The 15,208-nt window shown below is 40.2% G+C and overlaps 1 protein-coding gene across 11 annotated transcripts in view; it reads right to left on the reverse strand.

Annotated features, from left to right (window-relative positions):
• ATXN3 (ataxin 3) overlaps window positions 1-15,208 on the reverse strand; it is a 38,509-nt gene that overhangs the window by 17,401 nt on the left and 5,900 nt on the right. For 9 of the 11 annotated variants that reach the window (XR_006293476.1, XR_006293477.1, XM_043556865.1 and 6 more), the window contains exons 2-7: window positions 13,675-13,839; window positions 13,401-13,445; window positions 11,628-11,713; window positions 11,088-11,154; window positions 6,079-6,166; window positions 447-579 (exon numbers count right to left, since the gene is read on the reverse strand). Coding sequence is in view for 9 of the 11 variants with exons in the window: in XM_043556865.1 (XP_043412800.1) it covers window positions 447-579; window positions 6,079-6,166; window positions 11,088-11,154; window positions 11,628-11,713; window positions 13,401-13,445; window positions 13,675-13,839 (584 nt within the window). In the remaining 2 variants the exon portion in view is untranslated. The remainder of the gene's footprint in view (window positions 1-446; window positions 580-6,078; window positions 6,167-11,087; window positions 11,155-11,627; window positions 11,714-13,400; window positions 13,446-13,674; window positions 13,840-15,208) is intronic. The other 2 variants (XM_043556869.1, XM_043556868.1) reach the window with 1 other exon arrangement.

Consider the following 15,208-nt stretch of genomic DNA (forward strand, 5'->3'; position numbering starts at 1 on the left):
CAAAGATTTTATAGAAGTCAAAAATTACACATTTTCTGGCAGATAATCTAACAACCTAAAGACTGTGCTGTGCTGTGCATCTAAGTAAATAAAGTAATTCAAATAGTCAATTCAAGTTTGGACCAATAAACTTCACTAAAAATATAAAAGGTCTAAAAAAATCACCAACAATAAAAGGACCACACATTCAATGTAAGCAGGAGAACGTTATTCTTGGGGCACTTGGCTGGCTCAGTCAGTAGAGCATGATCTTGATCTTGGGGTTGTGAGTTCGAGCCCCATGCTGGGTATAGAGATTGCTTAAAAAAATAAAGTCTTGAAGAAAAGGAAGGAAGGAAGGAAGGAAGGAAGGAAGGAAGGAAGGAAGGAAGGAAGGAAGAAAATGTAATTCTTATAATGAAATATGAACTACTATCATATACTCCCTACTGCAGGGTTCATCTCACCTCTGTTCTTTCAGCTGTGCTAACTCTTCTCCAATGAGTTTTGGTCTGTGCATCTGTTGGACCCTGATCATCTGTAGAAGTTGGTCAGCTTCACAATCTGGCAGATCACCCTTCACAACAAATATAGAATAACCTAAAAAGAAAAAAAAAAAGGCAAAAATAAACGAAAACAGACAGTAAGAGATTAAAAATAGATTTAAAATGATAGCAGATAGAAAGGCAGCACAGTCTAGTGGGAAGAACACAAGTTCAAGAGTGAGGAAGACCTGGGTTCAAATCCCGACTCTCGCTGATCTCAGACAAACTACTGAAAGCCTCTGGGCCACTTCCTTCGTCTGTAAGATGGGAACAGCCATCTCACAGAGTGACTGTGAGAAATAAATGGCATAATGTCCACAAAGGGCCCCTATCAAAACAGTGTGTGACCACATACTCTGCTCACTAAACGGTATCGGAGAGGCGGGTGAAGGAGTGGGGAAGAGCAAGGAATTCGGAATCAGATTGTCAGGGTTTTGGTCCTAGCTCTTCCAATTCCAAGACCAAGCATGGTCTCCGGTAAAACGAACAATCTATAGAAATTGCTGCCCCCCCCCAGACACATTCTCTCTCTCTCTCTCTCTCTCTCTCTCACACACACACACACACACACACACACACACACACCCCTCCTTGCTGAATATATGAGCTGGGAAACCAATGCTCAAAATCTAGCCAAAGTGTTGATGATGTGGTTCATATTTTCAAAGAATTATACTGATTCAGTGAATTTTTTATAAATGTCATCCTAGAAAGCCAGATTTTTCCCAGCTAAATCTTCTACACAAAAAATGAACATGGGTAGACTATACCTAAGTCATTCTGATCAATTTAAGCTTTTCTACCATAAGTTTTTCTTAAGCTTTGGTACTTATTACTGGATATCTTTTGTGAGTATTAAAAGATAATGAAACAAACAACAAAAGAACTATTAATGGAAAAAATACAAAACAGCACATTAATATTTATTTTTTCAACAAGACATAATACGATTAATATACTTTAAACAAGAACAAATGTGCTCAGAGTTCAGATGGTCTAGAACGTTGTACGCCAGTAAAATTGTTTCTAGACCCTAAAGTAAATGTGTCAGCACCATGGCAGTCCGTGAGGAGCATCATGAAGAACAGACACTCAGTCTTGGTTAGGTGGCACAGTAAATACCTCTGGTTTTATTTGAGACATATGCCGGTGAAGACACCAAAGCGTGGTAAGAGGGTGTGCTGTAATATGCGTTACACTTTTTAAAAAGCACTCTGGGCTGCTTTATCAATATAACGTATAAGAACCAGAGTGCAAGAAGACAGAACCTTACCTAAACAGAAAACCTGAGGGACAACATATATAGGGAAAAGAGACATAAATTTTTTCCAGACATGTTCAGTTTGAAATGCTTCCCAAGTGGAGACATCAAAGCCAGGAGTCTGGCGTTCAGGGTAGATGTGTAGGCAGAGGATAAAAGTTTAGGAATTATGGGCACGTAGGTTTTATTTAGAAATGATATTTAAATTTTTTTTAATGTTTATTTATTTTTGAGACAGAGAGAGACAGAGCATGAACGGGGGAGGATCAGAGAGAGAGGGAGACACAGAATCGGAAGCAGGCTCCAGGCTCTGAGCTGTCAGCATAGAGCCTAACACGGGGCTCGAACCCACGGACCGTGAGATCATGACCTGAGCCAAAGTCGGACGCTTAACCGACTGAGCCACCCAGACGCCCCTAGAGATGATATTTAAAATAACAGGACAGCAAAATAAAAATAATAATAGGACAGCCCATAATCAAGAAATTGTCCAAGGATTGTTTCTAGGTCACTTCCAACCATAAGAAATTGGCAACAGTAAGATCCACAAAAGGAAATCTGAAAGAAGAAGCCAATGAGATAGGAGGAAAACCAGAGCATAGTGGTCTGGAAGCCAAGTGTGGATAGTGTTTCGAAAAGGAAGGATATACTTAGGAACAGAAGTTTAGGCATGAAAGAAAAAACATACTAGAATATGATATCAAAGAAGTAAAACTACTATAACCCTGAATGTGAATTGGAAAGAACAACATGACAGACAACCAACCCAGCAGCAATAAGCACGCTAGTACCCAGACTGAGCTTTACACATCATTATTAAAAGTTAAGGCAAGAAACATACAAGGTAAGCCTGAAACATCTTGTCTTATGAGAAAAAAAGCCTTCAAAAAGCTACAGTGGTCATTTCAGAAACTGAGGAGTCAATTTCAAAAGGTACCCCCTCATGCAAGTGGCACAATTTGAGTACCGATATGAATAATCACAATGGACTGAAACACACGAACTACGTTTTGATGGATTAGTTTACCATCACAAATCAAAACCTCCAAACTAACAGGTTATCTCTGAATGTTTTTTAACTTTTTTTTGAGAGAGCGCGAGCGCACGTGCATGGGCGAGGGGTAAAGAGATGGGCACAGAGGATCCAAAGCGGGCTCTGTGCAGACAGCAGTGAGCCTGATGTGGGGCTCGGACCCACTGACTGCATCCCACCAACTGCGAGACCATGACCTGAACGGAAGTCGGACACTCAACTGACTGGGCCACGCATGCGCCTCCCCCTTTTTTATTTTGTTAACTGGTTACCTTTGGAGGAAGTGCACTATGAAACCAACTCATCTTAAAAACCTATAAAACGGAAGAATATTTATTCTGCTTTTCCTATATGAACTATACTTCAGGAGAACCAAATAACTGATGAAAGTTTATTTGTATAAAAGTATGCAGCGAATATGTGAAGACATCATGGGAATCTAACACCACCATTTTGCAACCCTGAATGAAATAATCGATCCAGGCACCGATCATCAGTGGTTGCTCAAAACACAAAAAGAGAGCCAACCAGATGTCAAGTGTCACCCCATCTGTGAAGTTTTCCAAGGTCTCCCCACCCTGCCCCCAAATCAACCTGAATCTGATTAAGCCTCAGTTCTCAAGACCAGATTGTTGGGTATTCAGGGCTCAGAGCAAAATACAGATGTAATCAGCAAAATTCAGAGTGTGGGGAAGAACAAATGACCCAGTTTTTTTTTTGTTTTTTTTTTTATAAGTTTATTTATTTTGAGAGCGAGAGAGAGAGAGAGAGGGAGAGAGAAGATCCCAGATAGGCTTCATACCATCAGTGCAGAGCCCAAGGCAGGGCTCGAACCCACTAACCATGGTATCATGACCTGAGCCAAAATCAAGGGTTGGACACTCAACTGACCAAGCCACTCAGGCACCCCAACCCATTTTCTTCAAAATAAATAAATAAATAAATAAATAAATAAATAAATAAATAAAATCAAGGGGAAAAAAGATGTAAGGAAACCTACAGTTAGACTTGGAAAACATATCAATCAATGAATGCAATTAGTGAAACTCATTTCAACCTAGTTAAACTGTAAAAATCCTAAGACACAACCAAGGAGACTGGAGATTTGAACAGACTGGGTATTTGATGTTATTAAAGCACTGTGGCTCAATTTTTTGCGTGCTTATAGTACTGTGGATATACATATATTTATATACATACACACATATATATATATGCACACACACATATATATTTAAGAGTGTTTGCTTTTAAAAATTTAATTTTAAAAAATTTGCAGAGAAAATTAGATGCTCAAAATTAGCAGGGGAAGAAAATGTGTATAATAAGATTGACCATGAGATAACTGTTCAAGCTGGGTAAAGGGTACATGAAAATTCATCACCTTATTTTCTCTACTTTTTATTTGTTTGAAATTTTCAATGAAAAAGTTTTGTTCTATTCTACATGAGGGTATACTCAACTCCACCCTCAAGATGAGGTCAAATAAAAAGAAGACTGAGAACCGAATACAAATGTGGAGGTCACTGATGAATTGAGAAGGCAACTTTTTGGTGAAATGTTGGCTATGACAATGTAACTGGAATGAGTTCAAAAACAGGAGACAACACACTAGAGGGGACTCTAAGGAGAACATAAAACTGGGAGGCAGCTGGCCTTTCCTGGAGTAAAGAGAAGCTTTTTCTTATTTCTCTGCTGATAGGAGTAATACAGAAAGAGGGGGACAGTGACCATACAGGCAAGTAGAAAAGACAAAAGCAAGAGCAAAGATCCTGAATAGGTGAGAGGAATTGGGATATAGCCCCAAAGTGGACAGGCTGGTCTTGGTCAGGAGCAGGGGACAATTCACCTATTTTAATAGGCTCAATGCACAGGCTGGGATACAGGCATGTTGATAGATTGGCATAAAGATGGAGTTCTCTTTTCGTTGTCTATTTAAAAAAAAATTTTTTTAATGTTTATTTATTTTTGAGAGAGACAGAGACAGAATGCGAGTGGGTTGGGGCAGAGAGAGGGGAAGGCACAGAATCCAAAGCAGGCTCCAGGCTCCGAGCTGTCAGCACAGAGCCCGACGCTGGGCTTGAACTCACAGACCTTGAGATCATGACCTGAGCTGAAGTCAGATGCTCAACCAACTGAGCCACACAGGTGCCCCTCTTTTCATTGTTTCTGTTTTGTCAGAATACAAAGGAAGGTCATAGCTAGGGGTCAGGAAGAGGTGAGTGGTTAGAGATTTGAAGAGAGGAACTGGAAAATAACCATCTTGGAGAGTGGCAAGTGACCTTACTATGAAAACACAGTAGCAAGGTCAAGTAGCCCTAAAGGATCATTTGAAATTTGTCATCATAAATTTAAAGCAAAATCAGTCACCCCATTTTACGTAGCCACGTTCAGCTGCTCTGATGCAGGAATGGACAAGCCCAAGATCTAGTTTTAACCAGGGCTGGCATTTTGTCATGAAAGTATAATAGAGGGAAGGAAAGAGGAGTGGAGAAACGCATCAGATTGATTATAATGATGGGTTACAGAAATAAGCAGGGTCAGACAGGAAGTAAGGATATAAGGGGAATGTTTGGGTAGGGTTTAAAGAATTGTTGGATGCAGAAAACAGAGAAAATATGGTATAAAGATAGGCAATTGTCAAAGACTAAAATGCTTGTAATTGGGATTTGAAGGTGATACCGTTGTTGGTAATGGCAAAGGCAAGATGAAAAAACTGGTCTTTGAAAATAAAAATGCACGGAATCGGATGGATTTTTGTGTAGAAATCACTAACAATGATGAAGAGTTCAAGTTGAGAGAAAACAGTGAGTCAGACCCTAAAATATTCCATGGAAAAAGAGGATCACAGGTGAATGGAAAAGAGCAGGAGGTAGAGTTTACTCTCGTGCCAGGTATTTTAGAGAAGCTGGAGTCTTTAGGCAAGAACAGTGGCCTGAAGAAGCAAGAAGCAAGAAGCAAGAAGAATACCCCCACCCACCACGCCTGGCCATGGAGTCCGTGGGGTCTGGAAGGAACAAGAGCCATTACTTAGTGGGGTTGCTAAGGCAGGAGCAACCTCAGGGGAGGGCCAAGTGTCAGTACTCTAACTGGATGGATAGTATCATCCAAATCACAGATTACAGTTCACCAAGAAAAACATAAAGATGGTTTCACTGCCCCTGCCATAAAAACAGTATTGTTATACTTACATCTAATAGAGCTGGTTTTATTAAGCTACTTTCAAAGACAATATTATAAAAATTTCAGTCTTTATTTACCTTCCTGTTGTAATTGAGCCAAGAAAAGTGCAAGGTATGTGTCTGATATCAATTCTGGACCCGTCAAGAGAGAATTCAAGTTGAACCACTGGAAAAAAATTTTAAGTATTTAAGTTAATGTACATTATAAGTAATAGGGAAGTTCCATATGTTAAGAATAAATACAACCCATCTAAACTTACTAAGGCTATCTAAACACTGAAAACATGTCAAACCAAGATTTTTAAAAAGTAATTTAATAATATGATTTTTAAAAACTGAAATAAATGTTGCAGATTTACCAGTATTAAATGTTTTAAAAATAAAATTTTGCAGGGTGCCTGGGTGGCTCAGTCAGTTAAGCATCCGACTTCGGCTCAGGTCCTGATCTCATGGTTGGCGGGTTTGAGCCCTGCATTGGGCTCTGCGCTGACAGCTTAGAGCCTGGAGCCTGCTTCGGATACTGTGTGTCTCTCTCTCAAAAAATAAATAAACATAAAAAAAATTTTTTTTTAATTAAAAATAAAATTTTGCTTGGGGTGCCTGAGTGGCTCAGTTGGTTGGGTGGCCGACTTCGGCTCAGGTCCTGATCTCACGGTTTGTGAGTTCGAGTCCCGCGTCGGGCTCTGTGCTGATAGCTCAGAGCCTGGAGCCTGCTTCAGATTCTGTGTCTCCCTCTCCCTCTGCCCCTCCCCTGCTCATGCTCTGTTTCTCTGTCTCAAAAATAAATAAAACATTAAAAAATTAAAAAAACAAAATAAAATAAAATAAAATTTGGCTTTAAGTCATAAACTTTGTATCTCCCACCCCAAAAAAGAGTACAGAAATTGATACTACTTTAAAGTATCTTTATTGATAGGTATAATCAAATCTTTTTTCAAAGTATCAGCCCAACAAAACCCTAATCACATTATACTGAAGAAAAATGAAACCAACACAAAGTCTTCCCACTACTGGTAATTTTGGCCAAAAGATTCCAATTGTGAGAAAAGTAGACATTCCAGGAAGGGAATTCAAAACCGCCAAATGATTTTACAAGGATCACTGAGCCACTGTCACATGTAATTAAAATCACTTAGTCACTATTTTATAGGATTCCTAATGTAACCCACAAGATACAAAAGTTTCCAAAGGGGAGACCAAACATCATGACCAACTACTTTTCCTGGATTTTGACAGAGATTATAGTACTTTTCCAGTCACCCATTTCTCCAAAGAAGACATCCCAGATGGCCAATAGACACATGAAAAGACGCTCAACATCACTCACCATCAGGGAAATGCAAATCAAAACTACAATGAGATATCACCTCACAGCTGTCAGAATGGCTGACATCAAAAACATAAGACTCAGGTGTTGACAAGGATGTGGAGAAAGAGAAACCTTCCTGCACCGTGGGTGGGAATGCAAACAGTATGGAGTATGGAAACAGTATGGGGTTTCCTCAAAAAACTTAAAAAATAAAACTACATTTCGATCCGGTAACTCCACTACTTGGGTATTCTCCCAAAGAATAAAAGCACTAATTCGAAAAGACATATGCACCTCTGTGTTTCTTGCAGCATTATTTACAACAGCCAAGTTATGGAAGCAGCCCAAGTGCCCACCAATAGATGAATGGGTAAAGAAGATAGGAGATACACACACACACTCTCACTCTCTCTTTCTCAACGGAATATTACTCAACCATAAAAAAGAATTAAATTTTGCCATTTGCAACAACACGGATGGATCTAGAGAGTATAAGGCTAAGTGAAGTAACTCAGAGAAAGACAGATACCATAGGATTTCACTCATATGTGGAATTTAAGGAACAAAGGGAAAAGAGACAAACCAAAAAACAGATTCTTTAAAAAAAAAATTTTTTTTTAATGTTTATTTATTTTTGAGGGAGAGAGAGACAGAGTGTGAGCAGGCAAGGGATAGAGAGGCAGACACAGAATCCAAAGCAGGCACCAGGCTCTGAGCTGTCAGCGTAGAGCCTGACACGGATCTCGAACTCACAAACTGTGAGCTCAGGACCTGAGCCGAAGTTGGATGCTTAACCGACTGAGCCACCCAGGCGCCCCCAAAAACAGACTCTTAACTACAGAAAACAAACTGGTGGTTATCAGAGGAAGGTGGGTAGAGGACAGGTTATATGGGTGAAGGGGACCAAGAGTGCACTCACTGTAATGAGCACTGAGTCATGTACAGAGCTGCTGAATCACTTACATGTACATCTGAAACTAATATAGCATTGTATGTTAACTACACTGGAATCTTAAAAAATATAAATAGGAAAAAAAAACGTTTCCAGTCATCTTTTTCATAATACAAGGACCTCTAACAAAAGAGTGTACAGTGAAAAATATAACTGTAAACAAAAATATAAATTAGAGCCAAATATAATAAGTTAAAATTAGACATTTCTTGTATTTATAAAAGATTAAGTAATTTAAAATGTGAAAATTCAATTTTAAACTAAAATTTGTAAAATCTCTCAAAATAATGATGCAAGTTTACATGCAAATCACCAAAGGAACTTCTGGAACCTAAGTCTTCAGATCTTAAAAAAAAAAAAAATCCAATGATTATACAGGAAAGGTAAAGAATACTTGATCATAATTTTTTAAAGATATAAATAAAAGCCGAAGGTTAAATAATCTCGGCAGTGTCCTCTCTGCTTTCTCCTTGGAGCTGACCCCCACTCAGGTCAGCCTCTACTGCAACGCACCTCCTTACTTGCTCTTTGTACAACTCAGGAGGGACCTTTAGAAATAATCGGGTCACAGGACTTAAAAGGACTTAAAACATAATAGCAGGGTTTCTATTTTTGAATTATCTTTTATTGATTTAATCAGTGCACTCATTCTTGATTTCATTTTCCTTTTTGCTTCGTATTATTTTATTTTCCAAAAGTTTTGTGGAGCTATAACTGACATGCGAGAAACTGCACACACTTAAAAGTGTTCAATTTGAAGCTTTAACATATGTGTACACCCAAGAAACCATCACCACCACCGAGAGTTTCCAGGGCCCTTGTGATCCTCCTCTCTCACTGCTCCTCACCTTCCTCATCCCCAGGCAACAGCTGGTTAATCTGCTGTCATTACAGATTAGTCTGCAATTTCTAGACTTGTATACAAATGGAACCTTACAGTACACAGTATTTTGTATCTGGCTTCTTTCACTCAGCATAATTATTTTTAGGTTCACCCACGTTGCTGAACGTATCAATAAGTTCATTTCTTTTTATATTGGACCATTTCTAATATTCCTCTTTCCAAGATTCAAAACATTTTTTTTAAGTTTATTTATTTTGAGAGAGACACAGACGGTGTGAGTGGGGGAGGGGCAGAGAGAGAGGGAGAGGGAGAGAGCGAGAATCCCAAGCAGGCTCCGCACTGTCAGTACAGAGCCTGACGAGGGGCTCCAACTCATGAAACCGAGAGATCATGACCTGAGCTGAAACCAAGAGTAGGCCCTTTAACTGACTGAGCCTCCCAGGCGCCCCAAGATTCAAAATTCTAATAAAAAGGGCTTTTTTCTTAAGTTTATTTATTTTTGAGAGACAGAAAGGGTATATGGGGGGGGGGGAGGCGCAGAGAGAGAGAATCCCAAACAGACTCCACACTATCGGTGGAGAGCCCGATGTGGGGTTCAGACCCACACGAGAGAGACCATGACCTGAGCCAAAACAGAGTCAGATGTTTAACCAACTGAGCCACCCAGCCGCCCCTAAAAAGGACTTTACATAATTGTTTCAAAATAGTGTCATGTATCCAAAGATCTTTGGTAATTATCTTAAAAAATAACACCTTAGGTACGTTTCTTGATCTTAAGAAAGGCTTGTTCAAGACACATTCCGTGTTCTTTTAAAAAAATAGAGTTTTATGTAGATGTACGTATTATATCCACATAGATTTTATGAAGCCTTATGTATTACATGACATTTTGGAATGTGGATAATCTTGATATGCTAAAGCAAACATGACTGAAAACTTTTTATTCATGCTGGATGCTATTTCAGGCTTCATGATGCTACTGTATGCCGAGAACAAATCTATAAAGTCATAGTTAACTGGAAGAACATTTTTATCCCATAAAAACTCACTAAAAGTGACCCTTTCTGTACTGTATTAAATAGAAAGCTTTTCTTATGTAGTTAAATTGTACAGTTGACCCTTAAACAACGTGGGGGGGTTAAGGGTGCTGGCTCCTGGCACAGCTGAAAATCCATGTATAGCTTGACTCTTCAAAAAACTCAGTACTAATAGCCTACCATTGACTGGAAGCTTTACTGCTAATGTAAGCAGTTAACACACATTTCGCATATGTACTGTATACTTTTTTTTTTTTAAGTAGGCTCCATGCCCAACGTGGGGCTTGAACTCACAACCCTGAAATTAAGAGTTGCATGTTCTATCGACCAATCAGGCACCTATGATATACTTAATTTCACAATAAAGCTAGAGGAAAGAAAATGTTACTAAGAAAACCATAAAAATAAAAGGAAGATCAGAAGGAAAATACATTTATAGTACTGTACTGTAAAAAACAATCCACGGATAAGTGGACCCATGTAGTTCAAACCCATGTCGTTCAAGCATCAACTGTGCATGGTTGTTACAAATAAACCTATAAGGGAAACTGCTACTGTCTTTGAAAAGAGAAAATTTCCATTAAGATTAAAACCGTACTGGGGCGCCTGGGTGGCGCAGTCGGTTAAGCGTCCGACTTCAGCCAGGTCACGATACCGCGGTCCGTGAGTTCGAGCCCCGCGTCGGGCTCTGGGCTGATGGCTCGGAGCCTGGAGCCTGTTTCCAATTCTGTGTCTCCCTCTCTCTCTGCCCCTCCCCCGTTCATGCTCTGTCTCTCTCTGTCCCAAAAATAAACGTTGAAAAAAAAAAAAATTAAAAAAAAAAAAAAAACCGTACCATACACACACGTTACTGGTAAATTTATTCATCCGTGAGGTATCGATCCTTTACATTTTAGTTGCAAATGGAGGGCAAAATGAGAAAAAAGACAAAAGGAGAAACATTACCTGTTTTCCTAATTTTCGAACTGTAAACCAGTGTTCTTTGTAATTGCATATGAATGACCTTTCATTTCTAGAAAAAGAAAAAAATGCATACACAATATTAAGTTGAAATAACAGAGTTCACATTCATTTAGTTTATCTACTAGCAAGTATTATATAAAACATGATAGTTTAGGATTGTGCTTACAATGAAGCATCACAGATTTTGAGAAATTACAAAATAGCATTAAAAACAAAACCAAAACCAAAACCCAAACAGTAGAAATCTCTCTGCAGGTTAGTGATGCCACATGCAAGAATGATGGCACCACACACCCTTTAAGGATCAGCCCTGTGCTGCCTGACACCGAAGGGAGGAGGGGAGTTAATAGGCAGATGTGCACGGACATCCCCAAAAGGTGTCACAGCGAACTCTGAGGGAATGAAACAGGGAACATCAAGCAAGACAAAAGCATTCAAAATATGCTTTGCTTCTTTAAGAAATTATAACTTTAAAAATCAAGTTTAGAAAAAGCAATGTGGAAGAGCAAAATAAAATCTTACATGGGATCGATCCTGAGCCTCTGATACTCTGGACTGTTGAAGAGAATTAGTTCTAAACCCCAAACCTTCAAGGCATTGCTTATAACCTGTTTTAAAAAAAAAAAGCAACTTTTCATGAGCTAAACCATTCAATTCCAAATTAAGTAGCACAGCCATGTTAGTTGCATAAACAACTGTACTTCATAATTTTCCCTAGAAGGCTATGCTTTTTAAAAAGTATGTGTATAAATACATCACTGAATCCATAAAAGAAAAAACGTACCTATAAAAGAGTCCTTTTTACACTAGGTTTCTGGAACATTCCAGAGAACCACATAATTCTGAGATAAAACTGTCTCAAAAATCCAGATGTATATTCTACTCAGTATTCTTCTTTTTTTTTTCAATGTTTATTTATTTTTGACAGAAAGAGAGAGACAAAGCATGAGCAGGGGAGGAGCAGAGAGAGAGAGAGGGAGACACAGAATCCGAAGCAGGCTCCAGGCTCTGAGCTGTCAGCACAGAGCCCGACGTGGAGCTCGAACCCATGAGCCGTGAGATCATGACCTGAGCCAAAGTCGGACGCCTAAGTGACTGAGCCACCCAGGCGCCCCTAAGTTTTATTCTTAAAAGTAGTCCACTACATACACACAATAATCTGGCTGCTCCGGGTCCTGCTTTAGAAAAGTTATATTCAACTCACTACCTGGTATGTCAGTAGTGATGAAAATTTTGTCTATTAAAAATGGATTCTTCCTGGGAATTTAAACTGAAGCTTTCAGACTTTGAACTACCATCATGGGTTTGTAATTCGTAGGAAAAAATAAATAAATAAGCCTGATTACTTCCAACTGTCTGGGGGAAAAAAAAGGACATTTCTGAAAATTCACTCTCCGCCCTCCGAGGCAGCCAACAGAGCAGCAAGTGAACCAGGTGCCAGCTAGCACAGATAAACAGTGAACACAACGCAGGGGGCAGACGTGAACAGGCACCAAGACCAGCGTCCCAGTGTCGCACAAACAGGCAACAGCAAGCGCAGGGCCCGCTCGAGCCTCCTCTAGCGCTGCGGCAGCTCTCACCAGGTACCGCCCATGTGGAGCAGCGCTGGACGGAGAGGCTACTGAATGAGGGGTCCAGGAGGACAATACAGGGGGACGGAACAGGCTCCTCGAGAGAGCTTCTGGAAGAACTCTGGATATACCTCCCGGCTGTTAGAATGAAAGACCCATGGATAAGGCAAAAGAATCTCACAAGTACATACACATTCACCCACAGAATTCAAGCGGAGCCGAAAGTTTAAAAAAAGAAAGAAAGCAAAAGCCACAGACCATAATAAAGGAATCCAGTCCTGGTACACGGATTTAAATGGAAGGCAGTGAGGTGCTGCATTTTCTCAAATTTATCCAAGATGTAGCAAGTTTGAAATACTCTTATTGGAACTATGGTTAACAGCATCCAAATGTAAATTACATAGTCTTCTTTCAAAACGCCCTACTCTAAAATGAAGGTTCTACAATCTTAATTTTCATGTTTATCTCTACAGAAATCTAGTGCTCTAGAGTATGATCTTACACTTTTTCCCCCCAGTTTTTTCCTTGTGTTCTATGGCTTTATTTTTATTTTTTAATAATCTCACACTCTTAGACACAATCTACTAGAAGGACCGCTGAAGGTCACATCATTACAGTGACCGTGAAAAGAGATGCTGTGAGAAGAGATGCGTATCGACCACATCCTCAGCGCGATCAGTGCCCGGACATCAACAGCCCTTAGTACATGCTTCTAACCACTTACTTGAATAGAGAAAAAACCACTGTCGTCCATATTTCCCGAGGGCTGCTGTTTATTTCGGATGGGTCGTTGAGGCGGGGGTGGAGGGTGGGGAGAGAAGGATAGAAACCGTCATTGGTGTGCATATTTAAAATAACATCTTGCGCGGTCCCGTTTATGAAGTCAAGAGCATAGTTATAACCGACAAGTCAGATCCCCATAGGAAGAATGCTTCATCCTTTTCTAAAGGGTACCCACATTTTTTCAGAACCTGATTCGGTGAGTTGAAAGTCAGTACCTGTAAAAAAGTGCGATAGTCCTCACTGGTGACTCCTCCTTCTGCCATTCTCATTCTCTCCTCTTCGTCCAGCTGATGGGCAATGGAAGACAGCTCCACAGGGCTAAAATATTCTCCTTGCAGTAGGTTATTCAAGCAATGTTGAGCACAAAGTGAGCCTTCTTGCTAATATTTTCAAAAGAAAAAATTCAAATGTGATTTGCTGAACAGACTTGTACGGTATCTTCCTCTCAAGAGGAATTTAATCACTAACGCAGCCAAACCGAGGCTTTTTGGCTTTCAACAGCAATGATTTACGAAAGTACCTGAAGTTTCATTTAACACTTGTTTTATAATTTTACCATTAAGGAAACTACAATTATTTAGCTCTATGATCAAAAACTTGAGAATGACTTCTATAAACAAACAGCATTCTCTACAAATATGCCAAATTTCACATTTCACTAGAAACTACTCTATAAAAACATTAGCACCTCTCATTTTCAGTACCTAAAATATATCTCTTTGGAGGTTCCATGGAAAATTACTAACACTGAAAGCGAAATTTTAATCCCTAGAACATGTGTGTTCTTTTAATGAGATAATCTACTCGATCAAGAGGCCTGAGTGGCTGAGTCGATTAAGCCTCTGACTTCGGCTCAGGTCATGATCTCACGGCTTGAGTCTGAGCCCCATGTCAGGCTCTGCGCTGACAGCTCAGGGCCTGGAGCCTGCTTCGAATTCTGTGTCTCCCTGTCTCTCTGCCGGTGCCCCGCTCATGCTCTGTCTCTCTCTCTCCTTCAAAAATAAATAAACATTAAAAAAAATTTTTTTGGAGATAATCTATCGATCTAAATGCTTATTCAAGGAGTTTCAAATCAATGAACAAAAGTATCTCAAGAATTGATACAGGTAGGAAAGATCCCGCTCGACGTTAATGAAGACCTGTAGCCAACCGAACCAAGGTTCTCTTCGGGGAGCTCTGCACAAAATGTCTATGCAGTATGTACAACAAGCAAAACTTCCCCAAACCACACCTGGAGCTCGTTTCTGAACAAGCCAGCAAGGAGGGCTGCATCCAAGGAGGCATCACTGGCTTTGTATCGTTGGGGGGGTGGAGGGAGTACAACTTCCCATGGGTCCCAGGGTCTTCAGCTGCTGGGCAGCTGGCCCTCACACAGTTGGCACCCCAAACGTAAATCCGAGCTGCCTTGGGCGCCTGGGCGGCTCAGTCGGTTAAGCGTCCAACTTTGGCTCAGGTCATGATCTCACAGTTTGTGAGTTCGAGCCCCACGTCGGGCTCTGTGCGGACAGCTCAGCACCTGGAGCCTGCTTTGGATTCCGTGTCTCCCTCTGTCTCTGCCCCTCTCCACTCGTGCTCTGTCTCTCTGTCTCTCAATAATAAATAAACATTAAAAAAATTAAAAAAAACAAATAAATCCCAGCTGCCTGGCCCTGAACAGTCTGCTTATCACCCTGCTCCCCACAACAATGTCACTTTCCCATGCTTGCCCTGGAAGAAGGGAAACTCACTGGTGAAGGAGATCCCTTCCTG

The sequence above is a fragment of the Prionailurus bengalensis genome, chromosome B3 (genome assembly GCF_016509475.1).
Source record: "Prionailurus bengalensis isolate Pbe53 chromosome B3, Fcat_Pben_1.1_paternal_pri, whole genome shotgun sequence".
NCBI classification, from domain to species: domain Eukaryota; kingdom Metazoa; phylum Chordata; class Mammalia; order Carnivora; family Felidae; genus Prionailurus; species Prionailurus bengalensis.